Source organism: Parambassis ranga, chromosome 4 (genome assembly GCF_900634625.1).
Source record: "Parambassis ranga chromosome 4, fParRan2.1, whole genome shotgun sequence".
In the NCBI taxonomy this organism is placed as follows: Eukaryota; Metazoa; Chordata; class Actinopteri; family Ambassidae; genus Parambassis; species Parambassis ranga.
In genome coordinates, this window is record NC_041025.1 from 23,012,387 (window position 1) to 23,034,402 (window position 22,016).

At 47.3% G+C, this 22,016-nt stretch overlaps 1 protein-coding gene across 3 annotated transcripts; it reads left to right on the plus strand.

Moving 5' to 3' along the window:
• The first annotated feature begins 216 nt into the window (after positions 1 to 216).
• Positions 217 to 21,671, plus strand: dspb (desmoplakin b). Of its 3 annotated transcripts, none has more exons than XM_028404849.1 (24): positions 217 to 616; positions 1,741 to 1,834; positions 2,239 to 2,360; positions 2,450 to 2,600; positions 3,369 to 3,494; positions 3,598 to 3,657; positions 3,738 to 3,905; positions 4,121 to 4,225; positions 4,309 to 4,404; positions 6,044 to 6,169; positions 6,255 to 6,404; positions 6,500 to 6,654; positions 6,740 to 6,866; positions 7,766 to 7,952; positions 8,055 to 8,467; positions 8,540 to 8,718; positions 9,064 to 9,202; positions 9,680 to 9,873; positions 9,943 to 10,105; positions 10,184 to 10,267; positions 10,350 to 10,457; positions 10,544 to 10,642; positions 10,870 to 12,696; positions 13,523 to 21,671. In XM_028404849.1, exons 1-24 carry the CDS (start codon positions 390 to 392, stop codon positions 21,269 to 21,271), a joined length of 12,849 nt encoding a protein of 4,282 aa, XP_028260650.1. In that variant the 5' UTR covers positions 217 to 389; the 3' UTR covers positions 21,272 to 21,671. The 3 variants fall into 3 exon arrangements, with proteins under 3 accessions (XP_028260650.1, XP_028260651.1, XP_028260652.1); XM_028404850.1 differs by having other exon boundaries at positions 1,744 to 1,834; XM_028404851.1 differs by having other exon boundaries at positions 218 to 616; positions 10,870 to 11,367.
• Positions 21,672 to 22,016: the final 345 nt, after the last annotated feature.

Consider the following 22,016-nt stretch of genomic DNA (forward strand, 5'->3'; position numbering starts at 1 on the left):
AATATATTAACCAAATGTCCTAACTTTACCAAAAACTGTTATAAACATCAGCAAAAATGTCCAGACTTCATCAGATATTCTCGCAGTTCTAACTGGTCCGCTCTCTCTCTCTCTCTCTCTCTCTCTCACACACCCCTGCCTCCAGCTCAGTTTGGAGGGAGTGTCAGGCACACAGGAACTTTCTGGCTCGGTGCGCTGGGTACAGGCAGAGAGGTGTGGTCACCCAGCCTCCACAAACCAACCTCCCCTGTTCCCTGCCTGCGCCGCAGTCTGCAGCAGAGGGACCGGAGCGGACAGGTGGACAGAGAGACACGGACAGGCGGCCCGCTGCACTCTCCGTCTCCGGTAACTTTTGTAGAGGTGCAGAAGCTGCCGTTTCCCCGGTCAGTATGAGTCTGTACGGCTCGCAGCAGGCCCTGAACACGGGCCGCAGGGCCGGCTCTAAAAGCGACTTGGCCGGCGGGGGGAGCTTACATTACGCACGGAGCGACGTCGCGCATGGAGGCGGTAATGGATACGACGGCTACATGGACGGATTCAAAACCTACACCTACACAAGGAGCAACACTGTAGGAGGCGGGATGATGAGCGGAGCCATGGCAGGCGGAACGATGAGGTCCAAAGTTTGACTTTTTGTCTCTTCTTTGCACTTTTCTGTGTTGCGCTCTGCAGGGAGTCAGTCTGAAAAGATCATTAAACATTTATCATGGCAGCCGGTTTGCTCCCAGGTTACATTTCAGCCCTGCAGAGCCCGAGTCCCTGCAAACACAAAATAATGCATGATAATATCTGAAGTGAGCTTTAGAGCCGTTTAAGGAGTGAACTCTGCGCAGGTTAAAGCTGCAGGTGTCTCTGTGCGCAGTAATGCGCTGTTTGCTGAAGGAGTTACCACCTCCTATGATCTGATACAAGCTGCTCTTACAGCCTCTTCACATCATAAACCAGCTTCTCCTCTGCGCAGCAGCTTGGCTCTGTGCACAACAAATTAATGTGATTTATGACTCACACGGAGCTGCTGGAACAGACGAGCACGCTCTGCTTATTACATGTCAGTCTGTCCACACTCAGCCACAGCGGTGCCTCAGACACTGAGACCGTGTTACTCCTGCGAGATGAATTATTATTCAGTGTGTAGGTCAGTGCAGATTAGCAGGTATGAAAGTCATTCAGCACTTATCAGGATAAATAAAATGTGGCTGATAACATGAAGGCAGATATGAGTGTTTGCTCTGGTCTTCACTCTTAACAGTGTTCGTGTTATTTTAACACTTCAGTGATAGAAAGCTGCAGCATTAAGATGGTGTGTGCAACCTGCTGCACTGACATGTGATTGATAAGCTCGTGGCCTCAGGCAGGAGTTCATTTTGCTGCCTCTTACAAGCACACACCTGTGGAGCAGGACTAGATATCTGTGCTGACATCAGCGTCCATTCAAACTGGCTCCAGGTGTCCTCAGCTGTCCACGCTCCTGGATTACTGCACGAGCAGCTTTCGGTTTTAAATCACCTGAAACCGAAAAGATCGCAGTAACTTCCTGCTTTAAAGAGCCGAACCGCCTGTGTGTGACTCATCTTCTAAATCAGGCCACAGACTTATCAATCAGCTTTGATTTGGCAAGAAAATGATGCATTTAATATTTTTTCTTAGTGCACAAAATCACAGAAAACACTCCGAGCACAGAACATCAATGATTAAATGACTCTCGATCGTTTGTAATAATTCGTCTTCTGCCCCCTACAGCAGCTCCCAGCTCACCGCCATCAACCAGAGAGCCGCCATCCTGCAGAGCCAGTGCACCGAGTACCTGAATAAGGCCGAGTACAGCATTCAGTCTGTGAGTTTCCTCAGAGGGAGTGTTTTTCTGTTGGTGCAGAAAGAATGACAGAAATGCTGTGGGGTTGTAATCAGCACGCTCCTCCTCCTCTTCTTCTTCACTCATGAATTATGTGTTTTTCTGAGCAGAAAACAGTTGAAATCCTGCGGGCGTGTGATTTATTAGCCTGTTAACCTCCTCACATCTGTGTTACACTCACAGAGTAACTCTGCGTGACGTTTCTGTTCACTGTCAGCCGAGCGCCTCCTCAGGGGTCGGGCTCTGGGTGTGTGTAAAGCACTTAGAGACAGGTTTCTGAAGAGTGGCTCAGACACGCAAACTCTCCGTTAATCCATCTGTGTGTCACCGTGGGTTGTAGCTCTGTATGTGTGTGTGTCACTGAGTGTTGTGTTTACATCTCACAGGGCTGCAGCCCTGATGATGCAGGGTACTACATGGGACTGGCCAGAGAGTCCATCGAGAAGCTGAAGAACTGTGCGATAGACATGAGACAAATGGGACAGCCCAATGACAACGTAGTGAGGAAGTGAGGACACCTCTGTCTGTCTCTGCTCCTCCCTTTTTTTGTGTTCCATTCGAGGCCACATGTTCTCTTATTTTCTTCTCAATCTGTAGTTTGGAGATGTATAAAGACCAGCTGAGGGGGGTCCACATGGCCATCACAGGGAGCATGAAGAGGAGGAGGAGCACCAGGCAGAGCAGCGGAGGCTGGGAGGAACCTGGAAGAAGTTTCTATGACGCTATGGGCTGGATCGCACAGCACAAGGTACGAAGAGACGCCTCTTAAAGGCACAGACGCACCAAACTGACATCAAAGAACCAGCAGCAATGACGGCCTCATGTTTCCTGCATCTGGACCACAAAGATGCTGATAGGACATGCGGCGGGAGAGGGAATAACTCTCCATACCAGCAGGTGGCAGTAGTCAGAAGTCTGAGGCAGGACTGCAGATGTACAATCTGAAAACAAAGCAGCGCTTGATGGTTATTTCCACATGTGGATCCCTGTTGATGTAGAGGAATTGGTTTGTCTTTGCCTACGTTGAACAGACTCAACTAGCTCAGTCGCCATTTCAACAGGCTCTATCAGAAAAAGCCGCCAACAGGAGTAAAGTGAGAGCCGGCGGTGCTGGACAATAAGTCCAAATTATTATAACACCCTGCTGACCTGATCTCCTGATAAAAGGTGTGTGCTCATTTAAAAACAAAAAACAGACACGCTGCAAACTGTCAAAACATGGCCGACACAAACAGAACAGTAAGTGTGCGTCACCTGATGCGGCTCTCACAGACGGAAGCATTCCTCTGTTATGAGCTGTCGTCGGTGGATTGAAGTGAGAAGGAACCAAAATTAAAAGAAAGATTCCTCAGACGTTTCAACCTGCAGTCGCTCCTAAAAAAAAAATTCCTAAAAAGCACCATCTTTCTTCTCTGCCTCCACCTGCTGGTGATGTTACGTTGCTGCCTGCATTACGATGTTTAGTGCATATTTCTGCTGTCAGATCAGATTCAGTGACTTTTTTTCGGCGTTTCAGCGTCTGATTGAAACGGCATCCTGGGGAGACGATCCTCAGGCCATCGAGCAGCAGCTCATCAGCCACCAGAAGTTCCACAGCTCCATCCAGAGGAGCCCCGAGCTGGACCGGGCCAAAGACGACCTGGTGGGTTCAGGACTTTTATGAAAATCCAGATTTCTACCTATATTTGCTTATTTGACCTGTTCGTTTGCAAAGTGCTGAAGTGTCCCTCATTGTCCTCCTGCAGGGGAAGAAAGGAGACCGAGGAAACCTCCACGCTCTGGAGCAGGAGTGGGACAGTCTGCAGGTGAACGAAACGACCGCTTTTGTGTGTTTTCCTGCCTGTTTGTCCTTGTACTCAAACACGTTCTCTTCCTCCCTCACCAGAAAATGTCGTTCGGTCGGACGCAGCAGCTGCGAGAGCTCCTGCAGATCATCCAGGAAATATCCAAAGAGATCATGTGGGTGAACGACAGGGAGGAGGAGGAGCTGGTGTTTGACTGGGGGGACAAGAACATCGACCAGTACATCCCCAAGAAGCAGGAGAGCTACTCGGTCAGAGAGCTGCAGGAAACATTTCAGTTTACAGTCTAGTCAATTAACATTCTTGGCAATCCTGTGAGCCTGAATGTCACTAAATGTTTTTTATGAAATTAATCTGCATCTCATAAAGCAGCTGTCATCTGTGGGAGGCAGCCGCAGTCAGAGCGATGCCGCAGAGTGGCGCCGCACAGCGTCCTGTGGTTACTGAACCTCTGTTTATGTCACAGAAACTGATGAGCAGCCTGGAGGACAAAGAGAAGGAGCTGAACAAGCTGAAGGTCAGAGTGGACACTCTCCTGAAGAACGACCACCCGGCCTCAGACAAGATCGAGGTGTGGACACAGACACGCTCCTATTTAAACACTGCTTCTATGCCTTTGGTGTTACTCATTTGTGCGTTGTTGTGTTGTTCCAGGCTTACAAGGACACTTTGCAGACTCAGTGGAGTTGGCTTCTCCAGATCACAAAATGCATCGATAGTCATCTGAAGGAGAACGCAGCGTACAGCCAGGTAAGGCAGGAAATGGTCATGTGATTCTCATATGAACAAACACACAGAGAGTTATTAGCTTTTATTAGCTCTAGTCTACAAATATGTTGTCGTTGCTGCATACTTGCACAGCCGATGGGTGCCTACAGGATCACACAGTCTGTGTCAAACAGTGGTGGAAAGTAAGGTATTTGTACTTCGTTACTGTACTTAAGTAAATTTTTATGTATTAAACTTTACTTAAGTAAAAATAATAGTGCATACTTTATACTTTGACTCCATGTTGCAGCTGTTACCTGTACTTTCTCCTCCTCTACATTTCTACTGTAGTTACTTGTTCCATGTGATGAACACAGTGCTGGACTGATGAGAGGTCAGACTCTGCATGTAGGTGGTGTCACGCTGCCAGCTGTGTTTCTATAATGAGCCTCAGTCATGATGCCGGTGCTCTGGCTCAGTTAGCTAACTAGTTAGCTGCTGTCTGCTAACACAGGTCCATCCATTAATGTCTGATTAACATGAATCATCACATGAATCTACAGCAGGAACACTGACACAGTAAACATGCTGAATGCCTGTTTGTTATCAGCAGCCTCTCTGTTCACTTGATGCCCACAGCCTGCCTCATGACACACAGACCTGTCCATAGCTGCTTCTGGACTCAACATGTACATTAACTACACATGGTCCATTTTCATTTCAGATGATTTCTTTGATTATTTTAACCTGTTCAGATCCTTTGCAATGGAAATCAATCATATATATTCAGTGTGTGAGTACTTTTACTTTTAATACTTTAAGTACATTTAAAAGTACTTAAGACTTATACTTAAGTAGGATTGTTGATGTAGCACTTCTACTTTTACTTAAGTCACATCTGTTCAGACGCTCACATCCATGTTTTGATGATAAAATGTACGTCATGTGGACATGAATGGTGCATCCAGGTGCACTCTGTGTCTGTTGAAGTGTCTCCACACACACAGAGTTCAGAAGAAGCAGCGACTTAAAACTACTGAAAACAAAGTATCCCAAATGCCTGAAAGTCAAAGAATATAGAAGCAGAAGAGGAACGAGCAGGGAAAGATGCCAGCAGCTGCAGCAGAGTGAAAAGACAGAGGGAGGGGGAGGCTTTGGTGTGCTCATGATGTGTGACTGTGCTGACTTTTATTGAGTTTTTGGTGGTCACTGTGTTCCAAAGCAGGCCAGACCAGTCCACAGGCTGCACACCAGTATCCAGGGTGCTCTTATTCTGGTCTTGACAATACTCTGACTGGAAATGGGGTTTAAATAAACCCTGAGAAGCCTGGACATGATCAGAACAGAGTCCAGGTCTCTCAACAACAAGATGAGGCCTTTACATGCACAGACCTGATCATAGCCAGGGCATTCACGCACATGTACACACACACAGGATCAGGATCAGGACCTTCTGGTAGAATCATCTGTTTCTGTTTCATGGTGATTCTCCTCAGTTTGAAGTTTAATAAAGTCGCTGCAGGTGGTGAGGAGGATTCAGGGAGCAGGCAGAGCTGAGCTCCTCTGGTTGATCCTGTAATGACTCTCTGTGTGCTGCTGTAATTCAAATAAATGTCTTATTTATTGGAGAGATGTGGTCTAAATGTCAGCGTCTCCTGTGGCCGTTGTGTGTTTTTAATAGTTCTTCAAAGAGGCCAATGAGACGTACAGCACGTTGCAAAAGGAACACGAGTCGGTTCGGAAGAAGTTCACCTGTGACAAAAACACTTCTCTGGAGAACCTGCTGGAGCTGCTCAAAGGCCTGGAGGTGAGATGGCTGCTCCCTGCAGGTTTTATGGATCTGACTGACAGTTTGTTACTTGTTACTTATTGATCTCTACACATTTCTTCAGAGGGAAAGAGAGAAGATCATGGAAAACAAGAGGCAGGTGCAACACCTGGTCAGCAAGTCCAAGAGCATCGTGAGACTGAAACCCAGAAACCCAGAGGAGAAGAGCAGTGGCATCATCGTCAAGGCTCTGTGTGACTTCAAACAAGACCAGGTCCCACCGCTGATCTTCACGTCTCACACACAGACACACAGTAATATGTTCAATATGCAGATATAACAACAGATAAACACGCTCTGACTCCACAGAAGGTGATCAATAAGGGCAACGAGGCCATCCTGAAGGACAACAGTCAGCGCAGTAAGTGGCAGGTGACCGGCCCGGGGGGTCTGGATATGCTGGTGCCCTCAGTGTGCCTGATTATACCCCCTCCTAACCCACTCAGCATCAGCCTCGCCAACAAGTGAGAGACACAAACAAGTTTGTTCACAAACCATAAATACGTTTTTTATGCGTTTGTTTAAAGTTGATCTCTGTGTCGTCTGAAGGAACGAGCAGTACTACGAGGCCATCCTGTCCATCTGGAGCCAGCTCTACATCAACGTTAAGAGCCTGATCGCCTGGCAGTACTGTGTGCAGGACATGAACTACATCAACTCCCTCACCATCACCATGGTAACAGATGAGACCACGGTCACTGTTGTGTTTTGATGAGTGCTTAGTGATTAATTGGTTTGGAGAAAGTGAGCAACAAGGCCGTCACAAGGTTGGAGGTGGTGTCATCTGTAGAGCAAATAGGAGGCAAAAGACAGCTTAGCTTAGCATAAATAGGAGAGCGAAACAACTGAGCTTAAGTGTGTTATTGATTAGCATCTGCAGTCAGGCTAGCTGTTTTCTGTTTTCAGGCTAGTTGTATATAAAAATAATAACGCTCCATGTCGTCTGAAGAGCAGCTTTTAGACTCTGTAAAAGGTTACAGCTGTTGCCACCTGCAACCTCTAGTGGCCATTAAAGGAACTGCAGTTTTTAACAGTTCCAAAATATTCAGGTTTTAGCCCAGGAGGCTGATGCTTGGTTTCCAGCCTTTGATGCTAAACTAAGCTAACAGCTGCAGTAACATCAATTTTTAAGTACTGGAAAGAAAACATGTTCCGTAAGGTTCATTTATTGCATACTTTAATCACATACATAGGTGGAGCAGAGAAAGAGGAGATCCTGGAACACAGTGTATGGGGCATATTGATGTATATATAATACAGTTTTTGGGAATATTTAGGTTTTATACAATAGAGGAAATTAAGAATTAGAGGCCAAATTTGCTGTCGAGCTTCATACCAACACCCCACACTAACACAAAAATGTCATCCAGGAAGTTCTGACACTGTGCAGAACTTCATGGATGGCATGAAGTGTCCTCCTCGCCTCTTTCCCCCTCCAGATGTTAGCACAGATCAGAAAGCTGCTTTACCCTGCTTCAGTGCCTCATTCAAAACTAAAAACACATCAAAGAGCTTAACTTTGTCAAATCCTGTTGCTCTAAAATGAACATCACCTTTGTGTGTGTGTGTGTTCAGTTGGCCCAGATGCGTCCTGAGGAGTACCGGCAGATCATCAAGAACCTGGAGACTCACTATGAGGAGTTCAAAGTGAACAGCCAGGGTTCCCAGATGTTTGCTGATGAGGACAAGAGGAGCCTTGAGAACCAGTTTAATGGAGCTCATGCTTACTACAACCAGCTGGTGGTGCAGCTTCCTGCCTACAGTCAGTGTTTGTAGTAACAGTCACATGAGACCTGACCTGCAGAGAGTTAGAGATCTTTTCTTTTGACCTGTCAATAAAAACACATCATCTGTTTCTCCACAGTCACACATCAGGAACAAATACAACTGCAAGTCATCGAGCCCCAGCCGCTCATCATTATACAACCACAGCAACAGCAACAACAACAAGCTATCATAGAGGAAGAGGCCCTGAGGCTCGAAGAAGAAAGACGCAGAGTGGAGCTCAGAAAGGTGGTGGAGAAGAAAGTGGAGGTGAAAAAGGAGGTGGTGAATAAAGAGCAGGTGGCCAAGAAAGAAGTGGTGAAAGTGACCAAGACAGAGCAGCCAGTGAAGAGGAAGGTGCAGCAGTCCTCCTCATCCTCTTACATTTTATCAGAGCTGCATTCGCTCAGACTGAGGCTGGAGGCCGCTGAGGGCACGCTGAGCGAGCACGTTCACATCTGCATCGGAGATGACGGGGTGCGAGACTGCGGCCTCAAAATCACCCATTTAGAGGTAAACTCCGAAACAGGTAACTGTACGCCTCCATGTGTTCGCTGTGCTAACTGTGTGACTGTTTTCCTAAAGACGGTGCAGCGTGACATCGACTCCATGCGCGAGGAGTACCTGCATTTGAGGGAGCGTATTTTGAAGGAGCTGGAGGGCATGAGTGATTCAGACAAAGCCCAGTTCCTCCGCAGCGAGGTCGGCGTGATCAATGACAGACTGGGCAGCCTGGAGAGCAGCTCGTCCGCCTACGTGCAGCGGTACGTGGAACCCACTCAGCTCAAACTGCTGCCAGAAAGCTTTACTTATACAGGATCAAGTGATTAAATTATTAGAGCTCTGAATTTAATTTATGAATGTGAACATTTTAATGTCCAACTGCAACGCTAAGATTTACAGACGAACTGATGACATACAAGATGGTGTCATCTGCATACAAATGAACATCTTTTAAAATAGCAGAGGGCCTAGTGGTAATCCTTGTAGAACACCTTAGACAGCATACATACTGGACACTGAACCTGTACTTTTTAATGAAGTGTTACAGTTTAAAGTTAGCAGGGGCTGGAGTACATTTTTATAATCAATTAGTCTGTTCTTTTCAGGCTGCGGGCTCTAAGGGACGTGCTGGAGAGCGTGGCACGAGCTGAGGACATTGTGAAAGTCCATGAGGCGAGACTGATGGAGAAAGAGACCACATCTCTGTCTCCCACTGAAGTTGAGGAATACATGACCATCCTGCAGGTATTTTTAGTTTTACGTAGAGAAGATTGAAGCAAGGCATCTGGATTTGTAGAGTTTTCTTGAAGACGTTTCGTTGCTCATCCAAGCAGCTTCATCAGTTCTGTCGTCAAGAAAACTCCAGACGCCTTGCTTCAATCTTCTCTACCTATAATGACCTGGATGATTGAGAATATTCATCAAAATTTACTTACCCTTACCCTATACTTATACCCTTTTTTTACATCATCTTTTTGGAGATTCGGCGGTGTAAACTGCCCTGTTCCAGACAGTTCAGACACGAGGTTCTGTCTCATTCATGCCTGAGCAGCTGCAGCTGGGTCAGAATACCAGAGCACATTAGAGCAGGGATCAGTGCTCACCCCTCAGGTTCAATTAGAAAAGCTGCTGTGAGAAGGCCAGCAAGTTCCAGTCCTGTTATGATATTTTATTACAGCACTTCTGTGTGTGTGATGTGTGTGTGTGTGTGATGATGTGCAGAATCTTAAAGCAGAGCTGGACCAGAAGAAAGAGGTTCTGGTCTCTATGGAGGCTGAGTTGGCAAAAGCGAACCACTGGAACAGCCAAGTGGGCGGATCCTTCCACAGGTGTGACATGATGCTGTCAAAGTACAGCGAGCAGGTGGGCCTGCTGTCCGACCGCTGGAGGCGAATCCAGGGACAGGTTGACACGAGGTATGTGTCTGTGTGTCTCTTACACATTAAAACATTAGAGGAAATGGCTGAATGTTGTGTTGTGCTCAGACTCCAGGATCTGCAGCTGTATCTGCCCCAGCTGCAGCACTACAGGCAAACCAGCACCTCCCTCATGGACTGGATTAACGCCACGCGGAAAAACCAGGACGCCTTGCACGCCACCGAGATACAGAGCATCCAGGCACTGATGGACCACATTAACAACCAGAAGGTTAACACAGTCCTTAGTTTCTAGTCACAGCTTCTTGGTTTATCACTCTAACAGGTTAAGTTCTGTTGTTTTCTGAAGGCTCTGAACACAGAAATCAAGTCGAAGAGGGACGATGTGGAGAGCGTGCTGAGGGACAACGAGGCCTGTGTGAACGCCATCAAGGTATGGGAGCCATTCGAACAATATACAGACTGTAATTCATTAAAAAAATCCACTTCCTGCTTTCACGGCTGTGTTTTTACAGAACTATGAAACAGACCTGGCCTCCTACACGTCTGGTTTAGAAACTCTGCTCAACGTCCCCATCAAGAGGACGATGCTGAGGTCCCCGTCAATGGATCTGCACGAGGAGGTGATGAAACCAAAACCAAGTGAAGAACTGTCTCTTATTATTACACATAAAGCAATGCTGGATCTGAAAGTTTGTCTTGATCTCAGGCTGTCCAGCTGCAGACTCGGTACATGGAGCTGCTCACTCTGTCTGGTGACTACTACAAATTCTTGGGAGAGTTTCTCAAAAGCATGGAGGAGCTGAAGGTACTGATCATGTTTATCTTACTGCAAACATGTTACATTTTTATTTTTATCATTTATTATTATTGGACCAACTAGAGATTTAGTTAAGCAAGATTAGTTAGATTGGTGGAGAAAGATGCTTTGACTCCAGCTGAATGTTTCTCCATGGTTTGGTGCTATCACTGTGATGCTGATTGGTCACATAAAGTTAATAACCTCCATTCATCTTTGCTGTATCTTCCTTTCAGATCCGTAACACCCGGATTGACCTGCTAGAAGAAGAACTTCGTAGGCTGAGGGAGAATGTCCAGGACTGCAACACCAAGAACAAATCCTTGGAAGACGTCGTTGCTCGTTACCAGCTGGAGCTGTCCCAGTCTCAGGACCAGCTGCTGTCAATGGAGGAGGTGAAGCAAAACACGGCGCTGCAGTGCAGTGCCACCAAGGAGAGCCTCGACACCACTCAGAGCCAGCTGGCGGACCTCAACGATGAGGTGGCACGGCTCAACTATTTGCTGAGCGAGGAGAAGAGGAAGACGAAGCTGGCAGAGGAGCGCTACACTCAGCAGCAGGAGGAGTACGAGTTAGTGCTGAGCAAGAGGCATAAAGAGCTGGAGACAGTGAGCTGGTCCAAGATGGAGGTGGAGAAGAGCGTGGCAAATAAGGAGCATGAGAGTGAACAGCTGCGACGGCAGCTGGACGAGGAGGCGGCAAGGGTGAAGGAGCTGCAGAAGGAGATATCAAAGGTAAGGAGCCAGTGCAGTATGGAGATCAATAACTTAAGGCTCAGCTACGAATCCCAGATCCACATCAGCCGCACAGACATGCACAGGCTTTCAGCACAGAGGGACGAGGATACAGCCGAGCTCCAGCTACAGTACGACAGGATGGAGGCAGAGAGGAGGAGTCTGGAGGAGGAGCTCAGGAGGCTTAGGATATCTGTTAGTCAGTGTGAGGAGCAGAAGAAGAGGGCAGAAGAGGAGGCTCACAGTCAGCGGGCTGTGATCATAGAGGAGGGGCGCAGGAGGAGAGAACTGGAAAGTCTGGTGGAGTCACTGACCCGACAGAGAGACGAGGAGAGCAGCCAGTACAGAGAGGAGCTGGCTGAGATCACGAAGACCCTGCAGGAGAAGAGCGACCAGCTGGTTTATGTCACACACAGTCTGGAGGAGGAGACCCGCAGGAGGATAACCACAGAGGAAGGGCAGGGTGTGCTCGAACAGAGTTTTGCCCAGCTGCAGGTGAAACTAACAAATTCATCCACGGCTGCGACGCAGCTGAGGGAGTGCGAGAAGCAGCTTGAGATGGTGGGCTTGGAGCTGGACAGAGAGAAGAGGGAGCGATCCAGAGTGGAGCAAAACATGAGCCGGTTACAGACGCGACTCAAAGACCTTCAGGAGATCAGAGATGGGCTGGAGAGCCAGGTGGAGAATCTGAGGAAAGCCAACCAAGAGGAAGTGTCCCGAAGGAGGCAGGTAGAAGGAGAGCTGGAGAAGAGCGCTATGACCATAACAGAGTACAACAGCACCATCACTGCACTACACCAGAGCCAAGCGCAAGCCGGCAACACAGAAAAGAGAGCCCAAGAAGAGCGTCTGAGGCTGCAGGAGGAACTGGAGACGAGCTTGAAACAGAACAAGACCTCTGCAGAGCGCATAACACAGCTGAGCAGCGAGCTGAAAGCCCTGCAGCAACAACTGCACCAGGAGCAGGTCCGAGTCAAAGAGACAAACCTGAGGAACGAGGGCCTTTACAGGACTATAGAGGAGAAGAGTAAGGTTCTGAATGAGAACTGTACTGAGCTGCAAAGGTTGAAGGAGACAATAGAAACACAGACCAAGGAGAGGCTGCGACTGGATGAGGAACTACGGGAGGCTCGACATGTTAAAGAGGAGCTCCTGAGATCCAAACAGGGAAGCGAAGATGAGTTCTCCTCACAGATAGCTGGCTTGAAGCTGCAGCTGCAGGCCAGTGAGCGCAGCAACAAAGATTACCACAACCTGGTGTCAGAGCTCTCCTCTGAGCGGGAGAAACTCAAGCTGGAGGCCGAGAAAATACAAACGCAGGCCACCGAGGTACACAAGAGTTTGCCACGTAGACAAAGACTTCTCTCGTCTTTCCAAATCAGAGTCCTAGGTTGGAACATTCAAGTAGCAAGTAGTTATGTTTGCATGCTGGAGCAGCCGTAGATCCCCTGTAGATAACTCTGATTTGAACACATACATGTGTATGTGTTTGAATAAACTTGCATGTCAATCATTTGCATGCAAACACAATCTTTGCCTCTCTGCCTGCCTGCCTGCCTGCTTCTCATCAGTGTGCAAAGATGTGCAGCCTGCCTGCTTTTTGTTTTTGCTGTTTTCATTCATGACATGATTGTAACTCTGTGCTCTGGTCAAACGTGTTCATCATATTGTTGTTTCATCTTCATAGTCCTGAAAAAAAAACATTTTGCAAATGTGTAAAACAGCACTTGAAAGTTAATCATTTAAATAATTTTTGAGGATTTTCTATCTAAGATTTTTATGTGATTTTTTTGTGCAAAAAAATTTGACAAATTTGCAGAACGTTAACTGTCTGTTCTAATCTAAACAAACTCATAGAATAGTTTTGCAGCTGTAGTTACTACAAATGTTGTAATAATGTAGTGTTTGTCTGTGGGACTGGGCAGGCTGAGTGATCATTAATGACTTCAGATGTGTAATGTTTTTAGACAAATGCAAAGAATTTCCCTGAATACTTTTCCTTCCCAGTCTTACACGTTTTGAGGATGTGTCTGTACTTGTTTGCTGTAATATAGAATGAACAAATGTTTCTGGTTCTTCTACTGCACTGTGATTTCTCAGGTTTATTTCTGAGCTGGCTAACATTTTGTGTCTTCTCTCCCATCTTTCCTTACAGATACGAGCCTCCATGCAGTCTATGCAGTCTCAGTACAATGACATTGTAAGTGAGAGAGACAGTCTGCTGCTGAAGCTGCAGTTGACAGAAAAGGACAAAGACACCATCCTAAGACTGGAGGAGGAACTCAGTCGCATTAAACTGTCCTTCGATTCTGAGTTTCGTAATAAGCAACGCCTGCAGGAGGAGAGTGAGAGGGTGAAGAGGGATGTTAGCTACTGGAAGGACCAGTGTGAAAGTAAACAGGTTCTGATCAGGCAGTATGACACAGACAAGGACATTCTGGAGAAGGAGAAGGCGTCTTTGAAAAGTGAGATAGAGAGGCTGATGAGGGAACTGAGGGAGCTCGAGGAGACATATAAAAGTAAGCTGTCAGCCATCCAGAAAGAACTGCAGCAGGTGACCATTGTCAGACAAACCATGGAGACTGAGCTGAAGAAAAGCCGAGAGCCTCCAACCTTGGATGCTTCCACTGTGATTTTTGATGGAGTCCGGAAGCCAGTCACAGCAGACATGCTGCTTGACTGTTTTGTTTTGGACAAGCTGACTTTTAACCAGCTTGTGAAGGGACATAAAACCGTCCCTGAAGTATCTGCTGATAAAAAAGTCAATCTAAAAGGCACAGGACCAATAGCTGGGGTGATAATTGAAAGTCCAAAAGGTCCAGGGTCTGTCACTGGACCCCTTTGCAAAATGACCTTCACCGAAGCCAAGAAAGAGAATCTCCTCCCACCAGATAGTGTTGACTTACTATTGGATGCTCAGGCTGCCACAGGCCACATCATCGACCCCAGAACCAATCAGAAGTTAACAGTGGAAGAAGCGTGTAGTCAAGGTGTGGTTGATTACGAGGACAGAGAGCGGTTGTTAGCAGCAGAAGCTGCAGCTGTAGGATACAGTGGGCCTGGTGCAGTCAAACCTCTCTCAGTGTTTCAGGCCATGAAAAAGGGCCTGATTGACAAGAACACAACGCTGCGTCTGTTACAAGCTCAGGAATCAGTGGGAGGCATTCTAGACCCCGTTCTTAGTGTGTTCCTTCCCAAAGACACAGCCATAGCGCGGGACCTAATTGATGACAACATCTATCGTGTGCTAAATCAGAGGCCAGAGCTCTACCTGGACCCAGACACTGAGGAGGGTGTAACCTATATGTCAATGAAGAGGAGATGTAAAGTAGAGCCACACACAGGCCTCCTCCTTCTTCCTGTTCCTGAAAAAGTAGATCCTTCTAAACTTGTCTTTGATGGTGTTCGCAAACCTGTTACAGCCAATCAGCTGCTTGAGTGTGGTGTCCTGGACAAGCCAACATTTAAAGACCTAGAAAGAGGGAAGAAAACTGTCCCAGAGGTCTCTGTAGACAAAAACATCAATCTGAAGGGGACAGGGCCCATTGCTGGGGTTGTAGCTGGAAGTCAAGGAAAACTGTCTTTGTCAGAGGCCAAGAAACAAATGCTGCTGCCTGAGGATTGTGCAGATTTGTTACTGGAAGCCCAGGCTGCCACAGGTCACATCATTGACCCCAAAACCAATCAGAAGTTGATTGTAGAGGATGCATGTGCCAGAGGGGTGGTGGATGTCAAAGATCGAGACAAATTATTGGCAGCTGAGGCTGCTGCAGTTGGCTATAAAGATCCAAATGTGGCCAAACCTCTCTCAGTGTTTGAGGCCATGAAGAAGGGACTAATTGACAGGAAGACAGGGTTACGTCTGCTGCAGGCCCAGGAGTCAGTTGGGGGCATTCTAGATCCCAATCTGAGTGTGTTCCTACCCAAAGACACAGCTATTAAGCGCAACCTCTTGGATGAAAATCTTCGTCATGCTCTAACCCAGACTCCTGAATTTCACCTTGATCCAGAAACAGACACTGAGATCAGCTATGGGGCTTTAAAGAAAAGATGTAAGATTGAACCTCACACAGGTCTGCTACTTCTGCCAATCACTGAGAGGAAGGATCCGTCCAAACTGATCTTTGATGGCGTACGTAAGCCAGTTTCAGCACAGCAGCTGCTTGACTGTGGGGTCCTGGACAAACCAACATTTAACCAACTTCTGAAGGGGGAGAAAACAGTTCCAGAAGTGTCTGTGGATAAAAGGGTCTTCCTGAAAGGGACAGGATCCATTGCTGGTGTGGCAGCTGGGCCTTCAGGGAAGATATCTTTCTCAGAAGCCAAGAAACAGATGCTCATGCCCCCAGAAAGTGCAGATTTGCTATTGGAAGCCCAGGCTGCCACAGGTCACATCATTGATCCCACATCCAATCAGAAGCTGACAGTAGCAGCAGCATGTGCAAATGGGGTAGTGGACAACAGGGACCGTGCTAAACTCTTAGCAGCAGAAGCTGCAGCTGTAGGCTACCAGGACCCTCACTCAGCTAAGCCTCTGTCTGTGTTTGAAGCCATGAAGAAGGGACTAGTTGACAGAAAGACCGCACTACGTCTGCTACAGGCCCAGGAGTCAGCAGGGGGCATTCTAGATCCCAACCTCAGTGTATTCCTCCCAAAAGACACGGCTATAAGGCGCAACCTTGTAGATGATGACCTGTGCAGAGCACTGAGTCAGAGTCCTGGGTGTTACCTTGACCCAGACACTGAGCGTGATGTCAGCTATGGGGCTTTGAGGAACAGATGCAGAACAGAACCTCACACAGGTCAAGCACTGCTGCCAGTCACTGAGAGGAAGGATCCTTCCAAACTGATCTTTGATGGTGTCTGCAAACCAGTTTCAGCACAGCAGCTGCTTGACTGTGGGGTCCTGGACAAACCAACATTTAACCAATTGCTGAAGGGGGAGAAAACAGTTCCAGAAGTGTCTGTGGATAAAAAGGTCTTCCTGAAAGGGACAGGATCCATTGCTGGTGTGGCAGCTGGGCCTTCAGGGAAGATGTCTTTCTCAGAAGCCAAGAAACAGATGCTCATGCCACCAGAAAGTGCAGATTTTCTATTGGAAGCCCAGGCTGCCACAGGTCACATCATTGATCCCACATCCAATCAGAAGCTCACAGTAGCAGCAGCATGTGCAAATGGGGTAGTGGACAACAAGGACCGTGCTAAACTCTTAGCAGCAGAAGCTGCAGCTGTAGGCTACCAGGACCCTCACTCCGCTAAGACTCTTTCTGTGTTTGAAGCCATGAAGAAGGGACTAGTTGACAGAAAGACCGCACTACGTCTGCTACAGGCCCAGGAGTCAGCAGGGGGCATTCTAGATCCCAACCTCAGTGTATTCCTCCCAAAAGACACGGCTACAAAGCGCAACCTTGTAGATGATGACCTGTGCAGAGCACTGAGTCAGAGTCCAGGGTGTTACCTTGACCCAGACACTGAGCGTGATGTTAGTTATGGGGCTTTGAGGAACAGATGCAGAACAGAGCCTCACACAGGTCAAGTACTGCTGCCAGTCACTGAGAGGAAGGATCCTTCCAAACTGATCTTTGAAGGTGTACGTAAGCCAGTTTCAGCACAGCAGCTGCTTGACTGTGGGGTCCTGGACAAACCAACGTTTAACCAACTGCTGAAGGGAGAGAAAACAGTTCCAGAAGTGTCTGTGGATAAAAAGGTCTTCCTGAAAGGGACAGGATCCATTGCTGGTGTGGCAGCTGGGCCTCTGGGAAAAATGTCATTCACAGAGGCAAAGAAACAGAACATTATGTCATCTGACAGTGCAGAAATGCTACTGAGTGCTCAGGTAGCCACAGGCCACATCATTGATCCCAGAACCAATCAGAAGCTGACAGTAGTAGAAGCATGTGCAAATGGGGTAGTGGACAACAAGGACCGTGCTAAACTCTTAGCAGCAGAAGCTGCAGCTGTAGGCTACCAGGACCCTCACTCCACTAAGACTCTTTCTGTGTTTGAAGCCATGAAGAAGGGACTAGTTGACAGAATGTCTGCACTACGTCTGCTACAGGCCCAGGAGTCAGCAGGGGGCATTCTAGATCCCAACCTCAGTGTGTTCCTTCCAAAAGACACGGCTATAAAGCGCAACCTTGTAGATGATGACCTGTGCAGAGCACTGAGTCAGAGTCCTGGGTGTTACCTTGACCCAGACACTGAGCGTGATGTCAGCTATGGGGCTTTGAGGAACAGATGCAGAACAGAGCCTCACACAGGTCAAGTACTGCTGCCAGTCACTGAGAGGAAGGATCCTTCCAAACTGATCTTTGATGGTGTCTGCAAACCAGTTTCAGCACAGCAGCTGCTTGACTGTGGGGTCCTGGACAAACCAACATTTAACCAACTGCTGAAGGGGGAGAAAACAGTTCCAGAAGTGTCTGTGGATAAAAAGGTCTTCCTGAAAGGGACAGGATCCATTGCTGGTGTGGCAGCTGGGCCTTCAGGGAAGATGTCTTTCTCAGAAGCCAAGAAACAGATGCTCATGCCCCCAGAAAGTGCAGATTTGCTATTGGAAGCCCAGGCTGCCACAGGTCACATCATTGACCCCACATCCAATCAGAAGCTGACAGTAGCAGAAGCATGTGCAAATGGGGTAGTGGACAACAGGGACCGTGCTAAACTCTTAGCAGCAGAAGCTGCAGCTGTAGGCTACCAGGACCCTCACTTAGCTAAGACTCTGTCTGTGTTTGAAGCCATGAAGAAGGGACTAGTTGACAGAAAGACTGCACTACGTCTGCTGCAGGCCCAGGAGTCAGCAGGGGGCATTCTAGATCCCAACCTCAGTGTTTTCCTCCCAAAAGACACAGCTATAAGGCGCAACCTTGTAGATGATGACCTGTGCAGAGCACTGAGTCAGAGTCCAGGGTGTTTCCTTGACCCAGACACTGAGCGTGATGTCAGCTATGGGGCTTTGAGAAACAGATGCAGAACAGAGCCTTACACAGGTCAAGTACTGCTGCCAGTCACTGAGAGGAAAGATCCTTCCAAACTGATCTTTGAAGGTGTACGTAAGCCAGTTTCAGCACAGCAGCTGCTTGACTGTGGGGTCCTGGACAAACCAACATTTAACCAACTGCTGAAAGGGGAGAAAACAGTTTCCGATGTGTCTGTGGATAAAAAGGTCTTCCTGAAAGGGACAGGATCCATTGCTGGTGTGGCAGCTGGGCCTCTGGGAAAGATGTCATTCACAGAGGCAAAGAAACAGAACATTATGTCATCTGACAGTGCAGAAATGTTATTGATTGCTCAGGTAGCCACAGGCCACATCATTGATCCCAGAACCAATCAGAAGCTGACAGTAAAAGAAGCATGTGCCCAAAGAGTAGTGGACAAGGATGATGAAACAAAGCTGTTTGCAGCTGAGGCTGCAGCTATAGGTTACAGAGACCCTCATACTGGCCAACTTCTGTCAGCTGGCCAGGCCATGAAGAAGGGACTAATTGACCGAGACACAGCACTTCGTGTGCTTCAGGCTCAAGAGTCTGTAGGAGGCATCCTGGACCCTGTCCTCAGTGTTTTCCTACCCAGAGATGTTGCTATGAGTCGAAGTCTCATTGATGAAAACCTACACCAGGCCTTGAGACAGTGTCCCGAGTGTTACCTGGACCCGGATACCCAACAACCAACTACATATATATTTCTGAAGAAAAAGTGTAGAGCAGATCAAAGCACAGGTGCTTTGCTTCTACCTGAACCCCAAAAGCCATTAACTGTCCAAGGACTTAGGGGCCAGGTTTCAATTGTAGATCTGGTGGATGCTAACCTGCTTGGACAGTCTGACATGGACCAATTGAACAAAGGCAAATTGACAAGCAAAGACATTGAAGACCGCCTGCGCCTCTACCTGAGAGGTTCTGCCTGCATTGCAGGAGTTTATGATGAGGCCAGCGATAAGGTGTTGCCAGTCTATCAGGCCATGAAAGACGGACTGTTACGCCCTGGAACCACTCTGGAACTGCTTGAGGCCCAGGCTGCCTCAGGTTTTATCATTGATCCTGTCAACAACCTCTTTCTGACTGTCAATGATGCCCACAGTAGGAGACTGTTCGGGCCAGAGTTCAAGGACAAGCTGCTAGCAGCTGAAAGGGCTGTGACTGGTTACAAACTGCCAGGTACAAACAAGATCATCTCCCTATTCGAGGCCATAGAGAAAGGTCTTGTGGAGAAAGGTCATGGCATCCGCCTACTAGAGGCCCAGATTGCCAGTGGTGGCATCATTGATCCTAAACACAGCCATCGTATTGATGTGAATGTAGCCTACAAGAGAGGCTACTTTGATGAAGAAATGAACAAGATCCTGACCGATCCGGGTGATGACACTAAAGGTTTCTTTGACCCGAACACAGAGGAAAACCTGACTTATCTAGAACTGAAGACACGCTGTATCACAGACAAGAAGACTGGCCTCATTCTTTTGCCTATCAAGGACAAAAAGAAGCAAGAGTCAACAGCAAAGAACACTCTGAGAAAAAGGAGAGTGGTGATTGTGGACCCAGACACTAATAAAGAGATGACAGTACGTGAAGCATACGACAAGGGCTATATTGACTATGACACCTTCTTGGAGCTGTCCGAGCAGGAGTGTGAGTGGGAAGAGATCACCATCACGGCTCCGGATGGTTCCACACGGTTTGTTATCATTGATCGGAAAACTGGAAGGCAGTATGACATCTCCGAGCTGCTTGAGAAGCGGATAATTGATGAATCAGTTCTACAGCAGTACCGCTCACATGTCATCACCCTGACACAGTTTGCAGACATCATCACCAATAAGACCAAACATGCATCATCATCATCATCATCAGTATCAGCTTCGAGAACATCAGCTGCATCTCGCACATCTTCAGCAACATCATCAACGGTAAAAACATCAGACACCTCCATTCCATCATCACTGACATCCTCCTCCTCTGTCTCCTCTTCCTCATCATCAGTTGTATCAAGACCTTTATCACCTACTTTCACAAAGATGACCACAACAAGAACCACCCATGTCACAGAGCGCAGCTCAACCTTCAGCTCTGTTAGTCAAGACTCATCTTCCCTCAAGCACATATCCAGCGTCTCCATGACTCTTGCCTCACCTGTTGAATTAGGGGGAGAACAGGAACCTGTTGGTGCCATTTTTGACACTGATACTGTTGAGAAGATATCCATCACAGAGGCTCTAAACCGTGGTCTTGTTGATTCCATCACCGCCCAGAGACTGCTCGAGGCCCAAGCCTGTACCGGAGGAATTGTCAATCCCACCAATGGCCGCAGGCTCAGTATCCAGGAAGCCGCCCGCATGGGCATAATAAATGATGACATGGTCACCAAACTGAAGCCTGCCCAGAAAGCCTATATTGGTTTTGAGGACGTAAAAACCAAGAGGAAGATGTCCGCTGCTGAGGCCATGAAGGAGATGTGGCTTCCGTATGAAGCAGGGCAAAGATTCATGGAGTTCCAGGTTGTAACTGGAGGGCTTTATGACTCAGAAATGGGCTGTAGAAGAACCATAGAAGATGCTTTGAAAATGGGCTGGCTGGACGGGAGAACAGCTCAGAAGCTCCAAGACATCAAACACCACACAAAGAACCTAACGTGCCCCAAGAGCAAACTGAAGATCTCCTACAAAGAGGCTCTGGATAACTGCTTGGTGGAGGAAGACACCGGGGTGAGAATGCTCCAGGCATCATCCGTGTCATCCAGAGGGATCAGCAGTCCCTATAATGTCTGCTCTGCCCCGGGATCCACCACGGGATCCAGAAGCGGCTCACGACGAAGCTCCCGCAGGGCCAGTTTGGACCTGGGCTCACCTTCCTCACCAACAAGTCGCTACAGTTTCGGCCACTTCACCACCTACTCCTCCACCAAGTAAATCAGGAAAAGATCCTGCAGACAGACATCAGTAGTTTGGTGTAGAAGGGGGACCATCTAAAGACCCTTTTTCATTGTTTTAGCTTCATGCTTTGGTGTTGCTGTGCTTTATAATGCTGATGTTCAAATAATTATCATAAAAAACACTACCAATTTGTTTCATTAAAAGTATTAATGGCAGCCATTTTCAGATCTAAAATAAAGTTTATACATTTTGGACACTTAAATAAATAATTGCCATATTTCCTGTTCAAATATACTTTTCTTCTTGCTTTGCATTAATAACATAATGGAACTGTTTCCTCATTTAAAATGTATTTTTGCTGGTTTAATGTGGGGGAGGGATTTAAAGTCGGGTGCATTGATTAACTGCTTCTTTTTACTGAATCACTTGTTAACCATCGATCTTCTGCTGTTTAGTGCATCTAGTTTTGTAACAGTTTTGCACTTTCTCAAAATAAAACGATGAGTTTTGTGCTCATTTATGGCTGTTTTTATTTATTATAAAGCCTCAGTCTACGTGGTGTTGTTGGTCATTGATAGAGGTATACCTTTATTCCACATAGAAACGGGTGTTATAGTTTCTACTGACAGGAAACTCCTGGAAAACTATTTCATTTTAAAATCTGAATATCCATTCAGAGAAAAGCTATTCAGTGAAATTTAAAACATATATACACAAGTCTGAATCAGGTGTTTTGGTTATTTATAATTATTTACAAGTTTCTAATGTGTTTATTATGTAA